The sequence below is a fragment of the Mobula birostris genome, chromosome 27, assembly GCF_030028105.1.
Source record: "Mobula birostris isolate sMobBir1 chromosome 27, sMobBir1.hap1, whole genome shotgun sequence".
In the NCBI taxonomy this organism is placed as follows: domain Eukaryota; kingdom Metazoa; phylum Chordata; class Chondrichthyes; order Myliobatiformes; family Myliobatidae; genus Mobula; species Mobula birostris.
Window position 1 is genome coordinate 23,559,195 of NC_092396.1, and position 21,082 is coordinate 23,580,276.

At 40.8% G+C, this 21,082-nt stretch overlaps 2 protein-coding genes across 3 annotated transcripts; both read left to right on the forward strand.

Moving 5' to 3' along the window:
* Window positions 1–765: 765 nt before the first annotated feature.
* Window positions 766–14,430, forward strand: ddi2 (DNA-damage inducible protein 2). Of its 2 annotated transcripts, XM_072244821.1 has the most exons (9): window positions 766–1,111; window positions 5,203–5,341; window positions 6,293–6,556; window positions 8,210–8,336; window positions 8,711–8,838; window positions 10,432–10,560; window positions 12,180–12,283; window positions 13,315–13,504; window positions 14,369–14,430. In XM_072244821.1, exons 1-9 carry the CDS (start codon window positions 974–976, stop codon window positions 14,383–14,385), a joined length of 1,236 nt encoding a protein of 411 aa, XP_072100922.1. In that variant the 5' UTR covers window positions 766–973; the 3' UTR covers window positions 14,386–14,430. The 2 variants fall into 2 exon arrangements, with proteins under 2 accessions (XP_072100922.1, XP_072100923.1); XM_072244822.1 differs by having other exon boundaries at window positions 767–1,111; window positions 13,315–14,429.
* On the forward strand, window positions 14,343–20,320 carry LOC140188498 (uncharacterized). Its single transcript, XM_072244820.1, has 3 exons — window positions 14,343–14,429; window positions 15,897–16,019; window positions 17,342–20,320. Exons 2-3 carry the CDS (start codon window positions 15,983–15,985, stop codon window positions 19,264–19,266), a joined length of 1,962 nt encoding a protein of 653 aa, XP_072100921.1. The 5' UTR covers window positions 14,343–14,429; window positions 15,897–15,982; the 3' UTR covers window positions 19,267–20,320.
* The last annotated feature ends 762 nt before the right edge of the window (window positions 20,321–21,082 follow it).

Below are 21,082 nucleotides of genomic sequence, written 5' to 3' on the forward strand. Positions count from 1 at the left end.
GATCTGAGTCTTTCTTATTCATTGCTAAATGTGGAATTGATGGGTGATGGTATTTGTTTTCATTTGTATTGTTCTTACTGTATATCTTTGAAGTATACTGTATATCCAAAGACAGAAGAATTATAGGTACGTTTAAGCAAACACCATGAAAGACACTAAGACAGTGGATTACTGGCGGACAGCAGGGGAGGTGCATAGCCATAGCTGGAGTGAGGACTGGGCCTCAATCCTTGGTGTCCGCTGTTTACGACCACCCAGGAGAAAGGCTGTGTGGTGCGGCATCCAAGCTGGGGTCAGTTAATGTTTGCTCAGCGGAGGACAAGCCGTATTGTTTGACGACAGACTGCTGCAACATTCATGGCCTTGGGGATTTGGACTATTATTTTGTGTGTGTGACTGTATTTTACTGCTACCTTATATGCGCTGTGTATGACAGTTTCTTTTGGCTGTATTCATGTATGGTTGAATGACAATCGAACTTGAACTAAAAACCCAATAAATTTTGAGAATGGTCCAAGTTGAAGCCAATTGCGGGAACTTTAGAATGCTTAAAAAAAACCGTAGGTTTATTTGTGGCGTGGTAGGCTACTTTAATCACCATTATCAGGCCGTATAAATATCGAATTACAGGGAAACCCCGCAAAGTGTGTTTGGGATGTGATTATCCAATGAGGCACGTTTCCGTCCTGTACCTCACCATGATGGCGTGTCATTGTGACATTGAGTGTATGTCGTAAGCGCCAGTTTGCGGCGGTGTGGAGTTTTTCCGACCGTTTTGCGACAGTCACGCAAACTGCGGCGGCGCGGTCAGACAGCGCGGTGTTGGAGTGTGCTGGGGATCTGGGAAGGTGCGATCCAAGCCTCGTTTTCTGGCCGAGTTTCGGTTTCAGGCCTCGGCTGTCGGTTCGGTGCTGGGCCTCGCTGCGGAGAGCGGATCGGGCGCCGAGTCTCGGTGCTGCTGCCGGCTGTCGCCATGTTACTCACCGTATACTGTGTGCGGCGCGACCTGAGTGAGATCACCTTCACCCTGCAGGTGGACGGCAGCCTGGAGCTGGAGACCTTCCGGGCGCTCTGTGAAATGGAGAGTAACGTTCCCGCTGCCGAGAGCCAGGTGAGAGCAGGAGAGGCCTTCACAAACTGGAAGACCCAGGCAATCCCATATCCTGTTTGCCACACCCGGTTACTTATCCCGTTGAAGAGTCCCGGCCCGAAAGACTGAATGTTTATTCCTGACCGGCTGAGTTCCTCCAGTTTTTAATGGGTTGGTCTGGATTTCCAGCATCTGCAGAATCTCCTTGTGCTAATGATTTGCGGCTATATATCCTTTCTGACACCCTACTGAACGATGTCTGTGATTACACCCGCCCTGACCTCATAAACACATAGCTCCAACTCTGTAAAGAACGATATCTATAAGCAAATGAATATATATCGGTAGCGATAACACAAATTGGACCCGTCTAAGTATCTGGACACAGTTATGTAATAGAGTTGCGGAGCTATAAACTCCGATTCTGCTTTAGTTTCAAATGATGTGTCCGTTTTGACCCGCAGGGTGTATCTTGGCGCCCACTGCTGTGTAAATACTAATACACTTCCGCTATATAGTAATTGTATTTAATACAACTGAGTTACTTAAAACCATTTTATGGGACATCTTGGTATACGCATATGAGTGCAGAGGAGTGTGTGTTGATAGATAAACTCTATGTAGTAGTTGTAAGTACATCTACATTCACGAATACATATCCAGAAACCCAGATACACTGTACACAGCAGTGCTATATATACAACAGGTTTGCTATTTCTGGCTGTAATATTGGCAACATTACTCTTGCAGCCGCCACACGCTCCCTGCAGCAACATCCAATAGCAATCAGCTACAGACTGAGATACCACTGCACCTGTTTCTGCACATCCTGCATGGTGCATTTTGAAACAACAAAATGAAAGAAAACCATTCTGACTCTTAAATGACCTGAGGTTTCACTGACTAATATAGCCTGCATGTGAAATAAGAGCAGGTAGTATAGCCTGTTTGGTAAGATCTTGGCTAATTTGAACCTTGGCCTCAGCTCTACTTCGTCACCGTAATCCCCGATTCCCTTTTCCACCAAAAATCTTATCTTGAATACAGTAAATGACCTGGTCTCCAAATTCCCCCGGAGTAGAAAATTCCAAAGAACCACAGTTTTCAAAGGGAAGAAATTCCCCTGTTATATCATTTATTAAATTATTTAATAACACATAAAAAAGGAAATTATTTATTTGAAACTGTGCCCCCTACTGGTGGATTCTCCCACAAGCAGAAACATAGTTTCAACATCATCTCTTAAATCATTACACATTTCCACCTTTTATGACGGGGACGTAAGGTTAGACTTTGAAAGGTGGGGGGGGGGCGGAGGTGAACACTTGTTAATTGATGTTGATCCAACTGGAAGAGATGTAAGTAGAAGGGGGACTGGGGTGGTGGGATTGGTCAAGGGCCAGTTAGATCCAAATTGGAATGGCTGTTCTAGTTTAACGTTCCAGTTTAATCTAAAATTGCTGAATTCCATATTATGTCCTGATTGCTATAACTTTCCCATAGGTTTATTTCAGTAAGATCAGCTGTCATTCTAAATGAAGCATAACTACTGGAATATTTCTTTGGAAGATACCCATCTCATCTCAGGAATCAACCTTAACTGAATTGTCACTGTTCCACATATATTCCTTCTTAATCAGTAGTCCAAAACTGCACAGTAAACTACAGCATTATCAGCATCTCGTATTAAGCAGGAGCTCAGTCCTCTTTCATTAAAGGTCAACATCGTGTTTGTCTTCCTAATTACTAGTTTATCGAACTCTAAATTTATGTTTTATGAACAAGGACACCCAGAGTGCTTCTACAGCCAGTGTTCTGTAGTTTCTATTTAAACGATACTCTGCTTTTCTAACTTTAAAGTGAATACCTCATGTTTTCCTACTTTACATGACATCTGCCAGGTTTTTTGCCCACTCATTCAGCCAAACTATTTAGTTTTGCAGAGACAATGTATTCTCACAACCCTTAAGGAGTAGATGCAGGATTGATGTTTATTCTGGCAGGGGTGTTCAGATAACAAACAACGGGAGTCATTTGCACTTTGGAAGTAGATTAGATTCAACTTTATTGTCATTTTGCTTACAGATACAAAGCCAATGAAGTGCGTTTAGCATCTGACCAGAAATGCGAAGAATAGTGTTTTTATAAAATAACTATGAATAAAAAAAGTGCTACAGCACACAAATATAAAAGTACTGAGACAGTACAATACGAATGCAATACCACTTAGCGCTGTGATGAGAGGTTCAGCAGTGTCACTTGAACCTTAACTGAAGCATCTGCAAAACATAAATTAGATCAGGAGTCCAGAATGCTACACAGTGCTCTGTGCATGACATGGTCTTGTCAACATCCAGTACAACTTGCATTGAGGGGTTAGGGGGTTAGTGGAGGAACAGGATACTGGATTAAAACTTCACCTATAATCTCATCGAATGTAGACAGGCTGAGGACCTGAATAACCTGTTATTTCTTGTCCTTATATTTTATCACATTGTCAGCAAATTTAGTTATGGTACACTGAACCCATTCATCTCCATTATTAATATGTGTGGTAAATAGTTGAAGTTTCACTGAATCATGTGACACCACCTTAATTACATATTTTTCTAATGAAAATGATCCATTAATCTGGACTATTTTCTATTATTTAGCTAATCCTTTCTTCATGCTAATATATTGTATATCCCCAATAACATGCCCACTTCGAGTTATGAATACTCTTTTCCTCAGTACTTTCTTGGCTGATACCATTCCTCGTGTGTGTCCTAGCCCTATTATCCCTCACAAATGCACATTTATCAGGATTCCATTTGTCATTTCTCTTCTCATCTTAACAACTTAGATTTTGGGGATTTATTTCTCTTTGAAGCCTCTATGATATCCGGTTCTAATGTGGTAAAATTTAGTAAATTATACATATAACTGCGGGAGATTCTTTAGTGTGCATAGCGAATTCCTGAAACTTAGCATATTCCAAATTAAAACACAGGTTAAAATAAATTGTTGACTTAAGAATTAGAATGCCTAGTTAAAAAGTTTCATCAGGGTAATGCCATTCTACACTTTATAGTGCAGTTTTCATAGAACATTGCACATAGAAATCTACAGCACATTACAGGCCCTTCGGCCCACAAAGTTGTGCCGACCATGCAACCTACTCTAGAAACTGTCTAGAATTTCCCTAGTGCATAGCCCTCTATTTTTCTAAGCTCCATGTATCTAAGAGACTCTTAAAAGACCCCATTGTATCCGCTTCCACTACTGCCACTGACAGTGCGTTCCACGCACTCACCACTCTCTGTGTGGAAAAACTTACCCCTGACATCCCCTCGGTACCTATTTCCAAGCACTTTAAAACTATACCCCCTCATGTTAGCCATTTCAGCCCTGGGAAAAAGCCTCTGGGTATCCACATGATCAATGCCCCTCATCATTTTATATGCCTCCACCAGGTCACCTCTCATCCTCCGTGGCTCCAAGCAGAAAAGGCCAAGTTCACTCAACTTATTCTCATAAATTACACCTTCCAATCCGGGCATCATCCTTGTGAATCTCCTCTGTGCTCTCTCTATGGTATTCACATCCTTCCTGTAGTGAGGTGACCAGAATTGAACACAGTACTCAAAGTGGGATCTATCAAGATCTTATATAGCTGTGGCATTACCTCATGGCTCTTGAACTCAATCCCACGGTTAATGAATGTCAACACACCATACGCCTTCTTAGCACTGTCAACCTTCACGGCAGCTTTGAGTGTCTGAGATCTCTCAGAACCCCAACACTGCCAAGAGATACTCCACCCTGTATAAAATTATATACCGTCAGACTTAATGTTCATTTGACTAGAGTATTGTCATGACAACTTAGAGGGGATCATCTGTCCCTTTGATTCATATTGTACAAAGGAGAGGGTAGAAATTATTAAAATTACAAAAGCTTTTCCTTGAATTTCTAAATACATTCACAGGTTTTTCTTTACCTCCAATATCCTCGTGGGTCAAAGAATGTACACTGTGGTGTAGGTAAGACTGCAGTTGACAGGTCTGAAGTGTCTGCTAATGGCAGAATCACCAAATGTTAGTTAAATCTGAGTATTGTTTTTGTATTAGATAATCTTTGCAGAGAGGCCGTTAACAGATGATCATCTGACACTGAAAGCGTATGGACTGAAAGATGGTGATGTACTGGTGTTGCGACAGTTGGACAGACCACCAGTACAGTCTAGTCTACCGCTCCCAGGTGTAACAGGTGAGAGATCCTTTAGGAACACTTCACCAGTAACTTTGCTTAATAGTGTCCTTCATTTGATTGCCCTCCTCAGATTTTATACTCCCAAAAATATATAACACAGAGAATTATATGGGTGATTATGCTTTAAAAATAGTTTAAACGATATCAGTTGCTTCTTTACCTTGTTCCATAGATGATCACTCAGTTGCCATTAGAAGTCTTCTTGGGCTACCAATCCTTGATTAGGGAAAAGAAAACCAGGGAAGTTTCCTTCTCCAAATCACTGTAAAATATCTAAACTTGTTTGTGGATATTGGTTGGATTCAGCTGTAGTGTAGTTCCATGTTGGAATGCCTTGTGAACATCTTTGCCAGGGCTTAAATAATAGCCATTAGATATGGCACAGTTTGTGGAAACCTGGTTTTTAGGAAGCCAGTGACTTGAAGAAACCTTCAAGCTACTTGACAAAATCTTGAAAGTATTTAAAAGAAAATGTGTTGGAGCATTTCCCTCATTGTTCAAGTGAAGATGCAATCAACACCATGTCTGTACTAGACTTTTCTTGACCACCTAAGAGTTATTGGAGGTCAACTTAATTACTGTGGGTTAGACATTTTTATATATTTTTATGGGTTGGGAATGGAAAGCCAGTGAGTGAAGCCTGCTGGAAAATACCACAACTGACGATTTATTGCCATGGTACAGCACACGGAGAATGATTCTGGCTGAACGATGAAGATCGTCTCAGAGGAATCCAGCTTTTAACATGCTGCATGCCTCTAGTACATTGCTTTACAAAATGCCTTTGCTATAGCTTGATCACAAGTGTTTTCTTTTGACTGTTCAAGAGGTTTTATGGATCCAATGTTTTCAATAATACGTGCTGTCTTTCAGTGCTGGGATTTGAGCATTGGCTCAAATGGCATTGTACTTTTTAATCTTGCTATTTCTGTCTTCTCCCTCCTCTAGGACTTCCCAGGATTGATTTCAGTGGCATCTCAGTGCCTAGATCACTGGGGGTCAGAAATCCAGGGTCCGGAGCAACTAACCAGCACCAACCAGTGCCAACTCCCAGTACCTCTACTGTATCTGCTCCCTCCATGACACCTTCACACAGTTTGGAAAATAATCCAGCGTTGCTCCGGGACATGCTTTTGGCCAATCCACATGAGCTGTCACTGTTGAAGGAGAGGAATCCCCCTTTGGCTGAGGCACTTCTTAGTGGAGATGTTGGTGAATATGGAAATTCTGTCTTGTTCTCTATAGTGTTCCCCCCCTGCTCTGTTTGTGTTGCTTCATTTCAGTTATTTGGTCCTCTTACTTGCACTGTTGTTCTCTGGATTGTCTCTCATGAGAGCTAGAGTCGTGCAACTCAGAACTGAACCATTTGTATCCGTGTTGACCATCAAGCAGCTGTTTTCACTAATCTTACACTAATCCCATTTTATTCTCCCCACATTCCCCCAGATTGTACTATGTGCCTACACAAAAGGAATAACGTTTGGTGGTCCATTAACCTACTGAATTGCGCAGCTTTGGAATGTGGGAGGAAACTGGAAATACTTAGAGGAAATCCACAGAGTCACAGAATGACGGTGCAAATTCCAGATAGGCACCGGAGGGCAAGATTGAACCCGGAACACTGGAGCTGTGAAGCAGCAGCTCTTATCTATCCTGTAATTGTGCTGCCCAGAATTGCTCAATGAGTTTGTTTCGGAGTATCTGAATGGATCACACATTCGGCTCTATAACTGGCTTTGCTTATCAAAAAGAATTGAAGTCAAAGTATTAGGACATTGAATTCAGTATTTGGTACTATCTAAAAGTATGCCTAGTTCAAACAAAAATCACTGCATCAGCTGCACTGTGGCTCCTTTTCTTTATACATCTGAGGGTAGTGATTTTGTTTAAATCAGGTTCTGCTTGAGCACTGGAGGTAATATCGTAGAGTGCAGGATGTTTAGGAGCTCAGCGAGATGTGCCGTTCTGTTTCTGCAGTGAAGATAATGGTTGAGAAAATAGGTTTAGAGATGAGGTTTGTGATATTTTACGTGTTTAATGATGAAAATACATAGTGGCTATGTAATAAGGAAGTGACGTGGATATGGCATTACCATCTTCATTTTTCTCATGGAATATGAGGAAATGAAAAGATATTTTGTATTTTCTGTTTTCGTGAATAATTCATTAACATCAAGATGTAATCTTTTAACCAACAAGGAAGAGAATTGCCTTGCCTTGGTGGCAGCACACTAGCATCTGAATCAGGATGTCCAGGCCCTGCTCTAGAGACCTGAGCACACAACCTAGGTTGAAACCTCAGTGCAGTTCTGAAGGAATTTTGGAGGCTGTGGCTTTTACATAGGTGCTAAGTGAAGCTCAAGGTTTTGTCCGCAAGTGAAAAGGTCCAATGGCACTATTGATGGTAACCCAGGTAATATTTATCCCTAAACAAACAATGCTAAAATAGATTCCCTTTGTTGTTTGCAGAATTCGCTATATCCTTATTTGATACTTATTTTGTTGCATGGTACTAACTTGACTTTAAAATATTTTGATGCATCACAACTGTGTGAAAGGCACAATGTAAATGCAAGCTTTTTCTTTTATGTTCATGATGGGCACAAGAAATGTCATTGTGGGTCACAAATGCTCAATTGAATGAGTGGCATTCAATTAAACAGGTCAGCTATGTTAAAATTGATAGTGGCAGAGCATTCTCTGCAATTCTTTAAAAGCTGCAGGAAGTTACCATGATAATCAATATTGAGTAAAGTGCCTAATTGTATGGCTATGCTAAAGATGGCTCATTCCACGTTTCTATATAATGCAGTATCTGAACAGCTAAACAATCGCTTCAGTTTCGTTTGCCTTTTCTCTCCATAGATAAGTTTACAAGAGTGCTTCGAGAGCAGCAGTTGGAACGCGCCCACCGTGAACAGGAGAGAATCCGACTTCTGAATGCTGATCCCTTTGATCTGGAGGCACAGGCTAAAATTGAGGAAGACATCAGGTACATTGGTGCTTGAGCTCTTGAGTTTTCCTGCTTAACACTCTCACTAATCCATTGTATGGAGAACTTCAAGACAATTTGGCCGTGGTAACGTGTACTTATACTGCAAGATTCTATTAAGTTTGGTCAGAACTCCTAAGGTGGTATTGAAGCTACTTAGTAGTATTCATAAAATATTATTAGTGTCAAAAGTAACATAGATGTGAAGATCAGCCTGATTTATCAGCATAGCGTTCTATTAAGTCATTGATCTCTGATGACCTCTGCTATAGTGAATACTATGAGATGATTGGCTGGATGTCGCCTGTAGCCCTAGTATTAGGTATACCACTCCATCGGTTTGTTGTCATTGTAAAGCTATCTTTGTATTGCAGGCAGCAGAACATTGAGGAGAACATGACAATTGCAATGGAAGAATCACCAGAGAGCTTTGGTCAGGTGGTAATGCTCTACATCAATTGTAAGGTTAATGGGAATCCAGTTAAGGCATTTGTAGATTCAGGTGAGTTCACATCTAATTAGGTTACTTATAAGAGTTTGAGATAATTTGTTGCAATGATTGTAATACAGTAAAACTCTGTTAATCTGGTACGCTTGGGACTTTGGTGGTGCTGGGGCAGTGGATTTCCTGGACTTCTGAATGTTATTTTATTAGTGCTCCACCAAAGTTCAAGTTCAAAGTACATTTATTATCTAAGTATGTATACATTATACAACCTTGAGATTCGTCTCCTTACGGGCAGCCACAAAACAAAGTAAAACCCAAAAGAACCCATAAAAAAAGAAGACAAACACCCGGTGTGCGGAGAGAAAACACAGTTTTAAGTCACTTTATTTTTAGATTTTACATAATGGAATAATGAACTCAGACACAAACTTCAATCATGATTGGGAAACAAATGAACATGAGGATTGGGGCCAGGGGGTGTCAAAGTCTGGGAACTGTGGCCACAGTGAGTGATGGGTAGTGTGGGAACCAGGGCCTTGTGAGTTGAAAGGAGATGGGAAACACCCGTTAACCATGCTGTGTTAACAGAAGAGCAGGAGCCAGCATCCGGTGAGCCAATGCCAAGTGATCCAGATTTCAAAATAATATACTCACAGATTGTTAATGTTTTGCTGCAATCATAAAATTCTTAGTGGAACATGGTATATGGGGCGGGGGGAGGGGACGTGCAAAGCAATTACCTAAGGTTATGAAAAACAAAAAAACATCCAGTGAGTGGCAGTTCTGTGGCAAAAACACCTTGGTAATGAGAGAAGCCAGGGAATGGCCAGACTGGTACAAGCTGACAGGAAGAGAGGTCTGGAAGTGGATCGCTGCAGCAGGAGAAGACCACAAATATAAAGTGGCCATTGAGTGTATATCTGTGGTCTTCTCCTGCTGTAGCGATCCACTTCCAGATTTGCCTTCTTGTCAGCTTGTACCAGTCTGGCCATTCCCTGGCTTCTCTCATTATCAAGGTGTTTTTGCCCACAGAGCTGCCACTCACTGGATGGTTTTTGTTTCTTGCACCATTCTCTGTAAACTCTCGTGACTGTTGTGCATGAAAGTCACAGAAAATCAGCAGTTTCTGAGCTACTCAAACCACCCTGTCTGGCACCAGCAACCATTCCACAGTCAGAGTAACTTAGATTGCATTTCTTACCTATTCTGATGTTTGGTCTGAACGATTGAACCTCTTGACCTCATCTGCATGCTTTTATGCATTGAGCAGGTGTACATAATGAAGTGAGCATAAAATTGAATAATCAAAGTTGTATGAAAGCTTTGCATCTGACATCATGGTAAATGAAGTCAGCAGCTTGGTTCAAAGTTGCTCTTTTTTTACTGTCATCCACCTGTAGTTATTTTCTAAGCTGAGCATTGAATGTGTATTTGATTTTTTGTCTCTATATTATTAATATAAACATGAATACATAATCACACTTTATTGCTACATATCACAGCTGTACTTTGCATAAATCTTGTAGGTGAAGTTATTTTCACCTTCACTTATCTCAGGGCAAGGCACTGAAATGATTGAAATAGTTGTAATCTGATATCAGAACGTGAGCCAGGTGTGTTGTTAAATGTATTTCATCACTGGTACAGGAGCACAGATGACGATCATGAGCCAAGCATGTGCGGAGAGATGCAACATCATGCGCTTGGCTGACAGGCGGTGGGCAGGGATCGCTAAAGGTGTTGGAACACAAAAAATTATTGGCAGGGTCCACTTAGGTGAGTAGTTATGTGATAACTGTCATTCATTCTGAAGTTGTGAGCAGAAATACATTATATATTACTTTCTATAACTAAAAAAGCATACAATGATACAGGCCTGAAGTAGGCAAATGGAATTAGCATTGAAGGACATGCTGGTTAGCTTGGACGGTGTGCCAAAAAGGTCCATTCTCCCCAGTGCAATTCTGTATTCCATGATAACAATTGTTTTATGAAGAAAATAAAGGATGTAGCGGGTGTCTTTGTACATCATTCCACAGAACTGGCAGTGATGGATGCAGTGTTATTATGGCAGTGTTTTCTACTTCACTTTCATTTGATTTGAAGATGCTGAGAAGTGGAAGGTTTAACCAACATAGAACAGAACCCCAGTAATTCTGCACCCTTGGGTGGAGGTGGGCTGTCAGATTTTCTGGGCTATTGGGTATCTAGTCAAGCGGAACCTAGTCACGTGCAGAAGTACTGTGATGTACAGATGCAGTGAAAAGCCTTGCAGCAGCATCACAGTCACGTAGATTCAGATAAAACGTAGAATATACATTGTACAAGAGAGTGAAGAGAAGAAAGAAGACTCTGCAAAGGGTGGTCCATGGTGTTCTGTTGCTGTGGTAGGATTAGGGTTGCGCAGGTTGGTTCAAGACCTGATGGTAGCTGTTCCTGAACCTGGTGATGTTGGACTCCAAGCTCTGTACCTCCTGTTGGACGGTGGCAGTGAGAAGAGCTCAGGGCTTGGGGAGTAGGGATCTTTGATGATAGACGCCACGTTCTTGAGGCAGTGCTTCCTGTAGATGCTGTCGTTGGTAGGGAGGGGTATATCCATGATGGAGCTGACTTGGTCTACGACGTTCTTTGGCTCTTTGTGTTCTTGTGCATTGAAATTGCTGTACCAGGCCATGACACAACTCTTAACACAATTTTAATTCAATCATTTGAAATGTTACATTGTAGTAAATTTTCAGTTTAACCCAGTAAGGTTCAAGGGAGCGAGGGGAAGCAGGCCTTATGTGTTTAAATGGAGTACAGGTAACAGGACCCCAATTATTTTAAAGGGGCACAGGAAAAAACCCTTGTGAGTTTAAAAGGAGTGTGGGGGAGAGAGGACCCCAATTAAAGAGTGCACAGGAAATGTGGCTTCAGAATACAGGGAATGTGACCTGGTGCTGAACAACAAGATAGCAGATTATCAGATTTTTACTGTACTGCCTGCTGTTTGAGATCTATGGTGATCTTATGATCCATTTGATTGGTGAAGGTTTTTACTTTTCATTGCTGCACCAAATAATGAAAGAAGGTGATAGAACTCTGCCTAAAAGAAAAGGGGAAAGTTAAGAAAAGGACACCATTCTTATGTTATTTTTGACCCACGGCACTGAGTGTATACAGTTTTGTGGCTGATGTTAGTGATACAGCAGAGCACCTCCAGTTACAGGAACTTCTACAGAAAAGAGAGGGCTCTGTAGGAAAGGATTTCATACCATTTACCTCGAGGGTGCTGGTGGCAGGGTGATAGTACAATGGGAATAGAGGTGGTCATTGGGAAGTGTTAGGATGTTCAGCACTTGCTTATGGTTAGCTTTCAATCGAACTGTCTTTAATCAAAGTACTGTATTGTTCAGCCCAGATTCAGATTGAAGGTGACTTTCTCCCTTGCTCCTTCTCCCTCCTGGAAGATCAGCCAATGGATATGTTGCTTGGACTCGACATGCTCAAAAGGCATCAGGTAAGAGGCAAGTAACATTTCCAAATCAGAGAGCAGATTGCCTGTGAGAGGAGGTTTTATGAGTGGAGGGGTGGGGGTGGGAATAGTACCGTTCATAATTGGGAGCTGTAATTCCATGAACTGTCATTATTTTTATCGTTCTGGGCCATTTGCCTAATTCTACAACCGGAACTTGTATGTGCATAGTACCTCTGTCATTGCAAGGCTCTTATTTGATTTTGAAGACACGCAGTCGTCTTTTATTGTCATTTACTAATGCGTGCATTAAGAAATGATACAATATTTCCTCCAGTGTGGTATCACAAAACACAGGATAGACCAAGACTGAAAAAACTAACAAAACCACATAATTATAACATATAGTTACAACAGTGCAACAATACCATAACTTATTGAAGAACAGTCCATGAGCACAGTAAAAAGTTCAAAGTTTCTCAAATGTCCCACATCTCACGCAGACGGGAGAAGGAAGAAAAACTCTCCCTGCTATGCCGGACCACAGTCCGACTCTGAGTCGTCCGAAAACTTCGAGCTTCCGATCAGCACTCCGACACCGAGTACAGAGCACCATCTCTATCCGAGCGATTCGACCTCAATCTCGGTCGCCAACAGCAGACAAAGCCAGGGATTTTGAGGCCTTCCCTCCGGAAGATTCACGATCGCGTAGTAACGACAGTAGCGAACAAGCATTTCAGAAATTTCTCCAGATGTTCCTCTGTGCTTTCACCTCTGTCTCCATCAAATCAGAATTGTCCACGGCCCCTATTTAACGGATACGATACCATCTTTCACCGGAGGGCTGCGCACATGCGGCGCGCTGCACTCTCTCCTCCTGCCGTCTTTAGGAGCCTTTATTGAATATATTTTACTTAAATTCAATGGTTCCAATTGTCCGTGCTGATTTTAAACTCTTATGTAATAAGACAACATTTTCAATGTAAGCTACTCCTGAAGATCTTCCTTAGTATTTGAGATAACCAGTTTAATTTCCATTCTTTTAAATGTTGTTCTTTATCCCCTTCCTCTTGCAGTGTTCAATTGATCTGAAGCGCAATGTACTGGTTATAGGCACCACAGGCACAGAGACACGCTTCTTATCTGAAGCAGAGCTGCCAGACTGTGCCAGGTTGGCATACGGTATGCCACGAGATGATCTCCGCCCTGAGGAACTAGCAGATCAAGAGCTGGCTGAAGCACTACACAGATCAGCAGAGGAATCTGGTAAATTTTCAAAAGAACTCTTAGAATCGATAAGAATTTGTAGGCTTTTTGTCTCCTGATGCAGCCACCCCAATGCATATATAGGAAATTTCCTGTAGAGGCTTTATATGATAGATTGGGTGATGCTCTGGTCTCTTATGATTCTCAATAAGCAAGAAGGTAAGCAAAAGTTATTAGTTTCTGCTTAAAGCATATCATACACAGAATTTGTGGAATATCTATAGTATGTTGCTCTGTGTTTACAAAGACAGCTTGCATTTGCTTGGGTGCATCTCATTGCTTGTGATACCCATAAAAAGTAGCAGATTTTTGTCTGAGACTAGCCAATTTAGTATTTGGAGATTAGAACAGAGCTCAGTCCTGCTCTTGCTTCAATCTATGTGTGTGACAGGACTGGAGCTACTGGACAGTGATCAAAGACGGGAATCCTGGCTCATTTCTCCTCCAACACCAAATTTAAGTCACCTTGGACTTCTTAACAATTCTGTTCTAAGTGATTCAGTGCTCAGTTTCAGGAAGAGCCTTAAACCATTTATAGTTAAAACCACTTAAATTTACATTCTCTGTTACAATTTTAAGTTTAAAGAGAAATATCACGTCAATAATATCACTTATAATTAACAAGACACCAGTTTCTGTAGTCCACTCTTTCTATGATCAGTCCAACCTCCTTGCCAACTCCATAAGCTGAGACTACTAATGGCTATTGTTACAGTGCATACTAATGCGAAGTTATGTTTGTATGGAATCTTAATCTGTTTGGTGTATGTAGTGACCTGTAATTCTGTGTGCATGCTGCATGCTTCAGCTGACTAATCGAGTTTGCCGTTGTGGTTTGGTTTTGTGTTTGTTTTATCCTAACAGGACGCCGGCCTCAATGATGCATGTTGCACTTTTGCTGCCCTTGAAGATGATCACAGTCCAGGTATTTAACGCTCTGTTACTTTTAAGTAACTTAAGAATGTGGCACGATACCTAAGTATTCATATAAGGGATCTTGCAGTCAGTTAGTCATTCAGTTCCAAGAATGTGTTTTCTTATCGTGCTCTTTCTGAACTGAAGATGAATAACACACTGCACTAAAAGGGAACTACTGTCTGAGTCATGCTTTCCATTTCAGTGGAAGACAAAATACTGAGGTGAGCTGCTCAGAACTCTTAACTATCCTACAAATTTAGAGCGGTCAGCCTTCTCATCAAATGGGGTTTTGTTTTCTGGAAAAAAAGTAGGACAGTCATTGCTGAAAACTTAATACTATAATGTGCAGTTGGACCGAAAGTAAGAATTTTTTTTTCAAATCCTGTGCCTTTTTTTTTGGTAATTTGATAAGGAAATATTACTGCAGCTCACCTCAGATATTTGTACTTTCTAGAGGAGCTCATTGTTTTCAAAATAATTTTGTAATTTTGGGTCCATTATTTTTTGCTCCGTAGTTTATCCCAGATAAGGTTTAGAGTCTTTGTTACTGCTGTTTTTTTTTACTTTCCCTCAGCTGTAGGCCTTGCTATCTGAGTAGGAAAAATTCTCAATAATTTCTGCTGTAGTGGAGGCTAATGTAAACTTAGCCAGCTGGTACTGTTTTCTTGTTGGTATAGAATCAGGGGTCTGTTGTTTGAAATTACTTTGTCTGTGGCTTGGATTGAATTTAGCTCAGAGATAGGCCAAACTATAAAGAAATTACATTTCTTATTGTGTCTTTTATATTTTTTGGATATTCCGAAGTATTTTATGGCCAGAAGTACGTTTGAAGTATGGTCATTATTACAGTGTATGGAATGAAGCAATCAATGTGCAGGAAGACGAGGAAACCTGCAGATGCTGGAAATCTAAGCAACACACACAAAATGCTGGAGGAAGATAGCAAGCCAGGCAGCCTCTTTAGAAAAGAATAAGCACTTGACATTTGGGCTGAGACCCTTCATTAGGACTCTCGGCAAAGTTGCTGCCTGGCCTGCTGAGTTCCTCCAGCATTTTGTGTGTGTTGCAATCAATATGCACTCTCTTATTAAACACAGCGTAATAACCAGATAGTTAGGTGGAATAAAAAATTTAAGTCTGGAAATGGCAGTTAAATCTCCTGCAGATTTTTAAGTACCATCATGTTTTTTTTTCAGTGTTACTCACCTGAAAGAATTTAACATGGAGTCTAGGACTCCTTCACTATTGCATTTGTAGGGTCAGTTTACATTCTTGTGCTCAGATCTCTGCAGTGGGACAGAGGCGAGATCATCCTAGCAAATGGCACAATTGATGCTCTTGACAAATACAACCCTTTTGATTGGCAGATCTGCATTTTGCAGGTTGAAGCACATACCATCTTTGTGTAGCTGTGTTGTGCTGTCAAGAGCAATGTTTCCACATGTAAACTAAACCCGTAATTCACCTCTATTAGGAAAAAAATGGTTGTTTGAAGAAAGAAAGCTCCTGCCCATGGAAGATATTGAAGGAATGCTGGAAGATCCCAGCAAAGAAAGGTGAATGGCGGCCTTTCACAATGACCAAAGAATGTCCCAAGGTATTTTATGTAAATGATGATGACAACACACACAAAATGCTGGAGGAACTCAGGGGGCCAGGCAGCATCTATAGAAAAAAGTATAATCGACATTTTGGGATGAGACCCTTCATCAGGTCTTGGCCCGAAACGTCGATTATACTCTTTTCCATAGATGCTGCCTGGCCTGAAGAGTTCCTCCTGCATTTTGTGTGTGTTGTTTGGATTTTCAGCATCTGCAGATTTTCTCTTGTTTGTGACCGTCATACCATATTGGTTAGGAAGAAATATTATGCTAGACACCATGAAGAAATTCTGTTCCTTTTTAAACAATTCATGGATTATTTGATGTCCATTTGCAGAAGCAGACTGTGCCTCTGTTTAATGCCTCGTTTCAGATAGCGTGTGTCAATCCCTCATTGGACTACCAGCTGGAGTCACAGAGTACTGCCATTTATTCGGGGCATGGAACTCAGCCTCGCTAGCCCCATCAGATACTAGCTCAACGATCCCACCTGTTGACTCTTTATAGCTGACTCTATCATTAGATAAGAAAACTACGTAGTAGCAGAGGTCTATAATTTGTACTTCATAACCGTGACCTTGCACCCTCTTTTCCTACTGCTTTTGTTTACCTCCCTGTTTCCTTTCTTCCATCCTATATCCTGTGCATTACTGTAAGCTCACTTAACTTTTTAAGCTTTTAAGTGTCTGGTTGCTATGATTTTACATTGTTCTTCCCTGTGACAGTGGGATTTGAGCTTTTTTCTTCACCTCATCACTTCCAGCATCAGCTGTCGAAAGCAGCTTCAGGAAGCTTTGAAACTCAGCTTCCTGATAATATATCTGCATATATTCCAGTGAACGTTTTGATTTTTTTTTTTAGCCTTTCTATGTCTTATTCACAAACTAGTCTGAATTCTCCTTAACTTTGCAGTCTTCTTAGGAGCAAAGAAGAGAAGGGAGTCATTTGTTCCGCTTTTGGGGTAGAGTTGCTTGCCAGCTTCAAGTGGCTGTGACTTGAATTCGTAAATGCTTTTGAACTTCCCTGTTACATTCTCCTGATCAATGAGGAGAGTAGGTTGTCATTATTTTTAAGTTATGAGCTTGTCAGTGATTAAAATTGAGCTATTATATGAAAGGATTATACTGGATTTATCTAAAGGAATCAAAATGTGATCCATTAAATTGATCATTAATATTGGCAAACCATCACCAGTTATACATTGTAGAGAAACCAGGAAATAATATTGGAAATGTTGAGAAATTTGTCTGCAAACTGTTTTGAAATGTGGTGTATACATAGTTGTAATTCTGGATTCCATTTTCTGTTTTTGTTTTAGGAAAAGAAAATGGCAAAACTACCTCATTGGAGAGCCCTTCATTACCAGCACCTCATCATCTACATCTTCCTCTTCCTATTACAAGAAGTGACCTATCAGAACTTCCCCAACCCCAAAATCAGTTGGACCGCTCTTTATCAGTTCCTGCTAGCCTTCCCTCACAAAACCAGAAGAAACTTGAATTTTCAGATGCAAAAAGCTTTCAGATCCCTGAGTGCATGGAAACCGAGGCAGAAAACCAGAAGCCTTTACAATCATTAGATAATCTGTTGACTTCCCTGTCTCCAGATAGTCTGTCTGCTTCTTCTCAGGCATCATTAGGAGAAAAGCACATACCACAACACAAAAACATTTATTGTAGTCCACAGAACTGTCTGAAGCATCCAAGTTCAGATGCTGGCAATGAATTTCTGCCAAAACGTGTATTGACAGACATGAGTTCACAGAAAACTGGCATGGAAATGTATGATGCACAGGAAGACCAAAGTGAAAGAACAAAAACTCAGCTGGAAAACCTAAACAAAGAAAGAATGGATTTGGAGGAGCCACTAGTAAGAAAAACTGTAGAGTGTTCTCAATCAGTACAATCAAATACTGATTCTGTGTTTGATATGATTGTGGATAACACATCAACCCAAGTACCCTCAACTAATGGCTCCCCTAGTAGTAACGAAGTGCAGCAGCCCAGTGAAATTGGAAAGGGAATTGATGATCCAGATACCAATCTGCAGCACATCACTGTACCATCTGAAATAGACGTCAGAACAGATGATCCGTGTAGTTGTCAGAAGAAAACTGAGATTGGTGGGAGACCATTAAATGATGCTTTAATTGGGAACAATGAGATTTGTGATGCTGGAATGATGTGCTGCACAGAGCAGCAGGTAGAGAATGTGGCATCAACAAATTCAAACATCCACAACCAGGAGGAGAAAGCCCTTATTTCTGAAAAGGAACTTGAGAAAAACTGTCCAAACTCCTGTCCACTTGAGGTGGATATACCTGTTGAGTTTACAAATGATGACACGGGAGAACAGTCTGAAGTTGTTTTTGATGTTGGTAAAAAGCAAGAAGAGATACATTTGTGTACTGAGATTAAAATGTCTTCCGATCAGCAGCATCAGACTTCAGAATCCAGTCAGTATGATTCACACCTATCCCCTGTGGCCACTTTATTCGAATTGCATCGTGAATTAGTTTCTTCTTGTCAGGAAACTTCCTTGCAGGTGTCAGCCAAATTAGACGATCATAATCAGCCAGTCACAACAAATCAGGAAGAACACTTTCAGCAAATGGAGGTCTGTAACGAGTGCTTAGAGAATGATGCCTTAAATGAGCTATGTCTTAACGCAGAACTGATACCTGAAATGGAAAAGGAGCCAGAGTTGGCAACTTCTAATGGAGACATACCCATCCACATGACACATGATGAATCTGAGGAAATTTTGATACAGGAAACAAAGGACATGGATGGGGATTTCATTCTTGTTTCGAAACATTTACCTAATGAAATGGAGGTTTCCCCAAGTGACAAATTGTTGGAGGCCCAAGAATTATCACTACACAGTATCGAATATGCATCTGACGCTGCAGTAGTTAAAGGTAGTCAGACATCTCAAAGTACTGAGACGCATTTGGTAACACATAACATAGGTAGTTGTGCAGAGGTTTCAGGTGCTTCAGTGATGTGTGAAGAGACTGTGGAAGCCACCATGGATCAACCTGAAAGGCATTCTCTGGATAGTCCTGCTGAACTATGCTCTTCAAATTTGTCAAACCAGCTTTTCCCAGCAGCAAACATCGAACGAATAAGAACATCAGGGTTTAGTCAGCAGGAAGCAGTGGAAGCTCTTGAACGTTGTCATGGAAACACAGATTTGGCTCTTCTGGTTCTTCTCGCAAGAGGAATTGTGGTTCCTACGTGAAGTAGTTCAGTATATAACAGTTGCACAATAATAAACTGGTACTGTTTAGACATCTGGGCTGACAAATGTGTGCATCTTTAATTGAAAGAAAGGAAGTTTAAATCAGAGTTCACTTTTTTAGTATTGGGTGTAACTGGTTTTAACAATTGATTATCATCACATACAGCAAACTTGTTACATTACGGCAGCATTTTCTGTGCCATCCTGAAGTTATTAATCCACTCCAGCATATCCACAGGTACCCATAAACCCAAACAACACACCTATTTAAATATTGTACCTAATGCTACTTAGAATTAAAAATGCCTATGATACTTTTCACTGAATATTCTCAAAGATGGTTTGCAACAGCAAGACAAAGGACATAAGCGGTGGGCTTAAATTCTTGGGAGATGATATATGCACAAGATTCATGGTGGAATCATGTTAGATTTTAAACTATGTGCAAGGTCAGAAAATGCCTACATAAGATTTGAGTTTTGGTGTTTGATTTAAGTATAGGGAGAAGTGAAAAAATTCTATCATGTTTCCTCCATAGAAGTTCAATGTACTTTGCCTTCTGAGTACAGAGTTTTTTAGAATTCTTTTACTCTTTTATAGCCTTTATCAAATCTGAGTCAGCAACACCACCTTTGCTGGACATTGGTCTTGTGTAACTGAGGCATATTCAGTATTCACACTTGGCTAAAGTTATATTTTGGATTTTTTTGTTAGGCGCCACTAGTGATGTTGCTGTAATCTTCAATGGGTGCTTATTGCAATCTCTAATCTTTTTTTTAAACCAAATAAAAAAAAATTATTGCCAACGATATTGGTTTGTGTGTGCTGATGATCATACTTATGAAGATATGTGATAAAGGCTAGAAATTTGAACTGTTCCTGTTTCTTACCTCTGATAGCTGATTTCAGCTAAAGTGCCAATACTAGTCGTTAAGCCATTAGGAACAGTGCAAGAAGAAGATCTTTATTCCATGCTGGGCATGTACAGTAAATGTCTGAAGCTGTTCAACTGTCCTCAGTATAATGTTTTCTTTTTAAAAAATATTAAAATAAACTTCTTTTGTCATTTGCATTCTTCACATGTTGACCTGTACAAGTGGAACTTATTAATGAGCTACTCCCATTGGTGATGTTCTCTTTTGAGAGCTGGTGCAGTCTAGTTTCCGACGGGTATAGACAGGTGCTGTTGGTTATCAGTTTCCAGAATTTCTGTCTAGCACTGATGAAAGACAGATGATATGCTTCCAAGTCAGAATTGTGTGCAACTTGGCAGACAACCTGCAGTTGGTGACGTTCCCATCTATTTGTTCCCTTGTCCTCCTTGATGGTATAGGTCATGTTTGAGATATGTTAGAACATAGAACAGGAACAGGCCCTTCAGCCCACAAAGATGCTTCAAACCAGCTAAAAAGTAAATTTTTTAAAAACTCCTAAAAAACACACCGAATCCCTCCTACTACACAATGTCCATATCCGTCCATCTTCCTCATATTCATGTGCCTATCTAAACATCTCTTGAAAGCCTCTAATGTATTTGCCTCTGTCACCATATCAGTGCAGCGCATTCTGGGCATCTGCCACTCTCTGTGTGGAAAACTTACTCCTCACGTCCCCTTTGAACCTACCCCCTCTCACCTTCAAGGCATGTCCTCTGGTGTTAGACAATTCCAATCTGGGAAAAAGATGCTCCCTGTCTGTCTACGCCTCTCTTGATCTTATAAGCCTCTGACCAGATCTCCCCTCAGCCTCCTCCACCCCAGAGAAAATGGCCCAGGTTTGTCCAGCCTCTCATGATAGCACATGCCTTCTAAACCAG

What these genes read in the sequence shown, in the direction of transcription:
- ddi2 (XM_072244822.1), top strand. Translation starts at nt 974, where the DNA reads ATGTTACTCACCGTATACTGTGTGCGGCGCGACCTGAGTGAGATCACC. An exon ending in TATTGGCAGGGTCCACTTAG is followed by an intron (nt 10,561 to 12,179) that starts GTGAGTAGTTAT and finishes TGTATTGTTCAG; the next exon opens with CCCAGATTCAGATTGAAGGT. An exon ending in ACATGCTCAAAAGGCATCAG is followed by an intron (nt 12,284 to 13,314) that starts GTAAGAGGCAAG and finishes TTCCTCTTGCAG; the next exon opens with TGTTCAATTGATCTGAAGCG.
- LOC140188498 (XM_072244820.1), top strand. Translation starts at nt 15,983, where the DNA reads ATGGCGGCCTTTCACAATGACCAAAGAATGTCCCAAG. An exon ending in TGACCAAAGAATGTCCCAAG is followed by an intron (nt 16,020 to 17,341) that starts GTATTTTATGTA and finishes TTTTTGTTTTAG; the next exon opens with GAAAAGAAAATGGCAAAACT.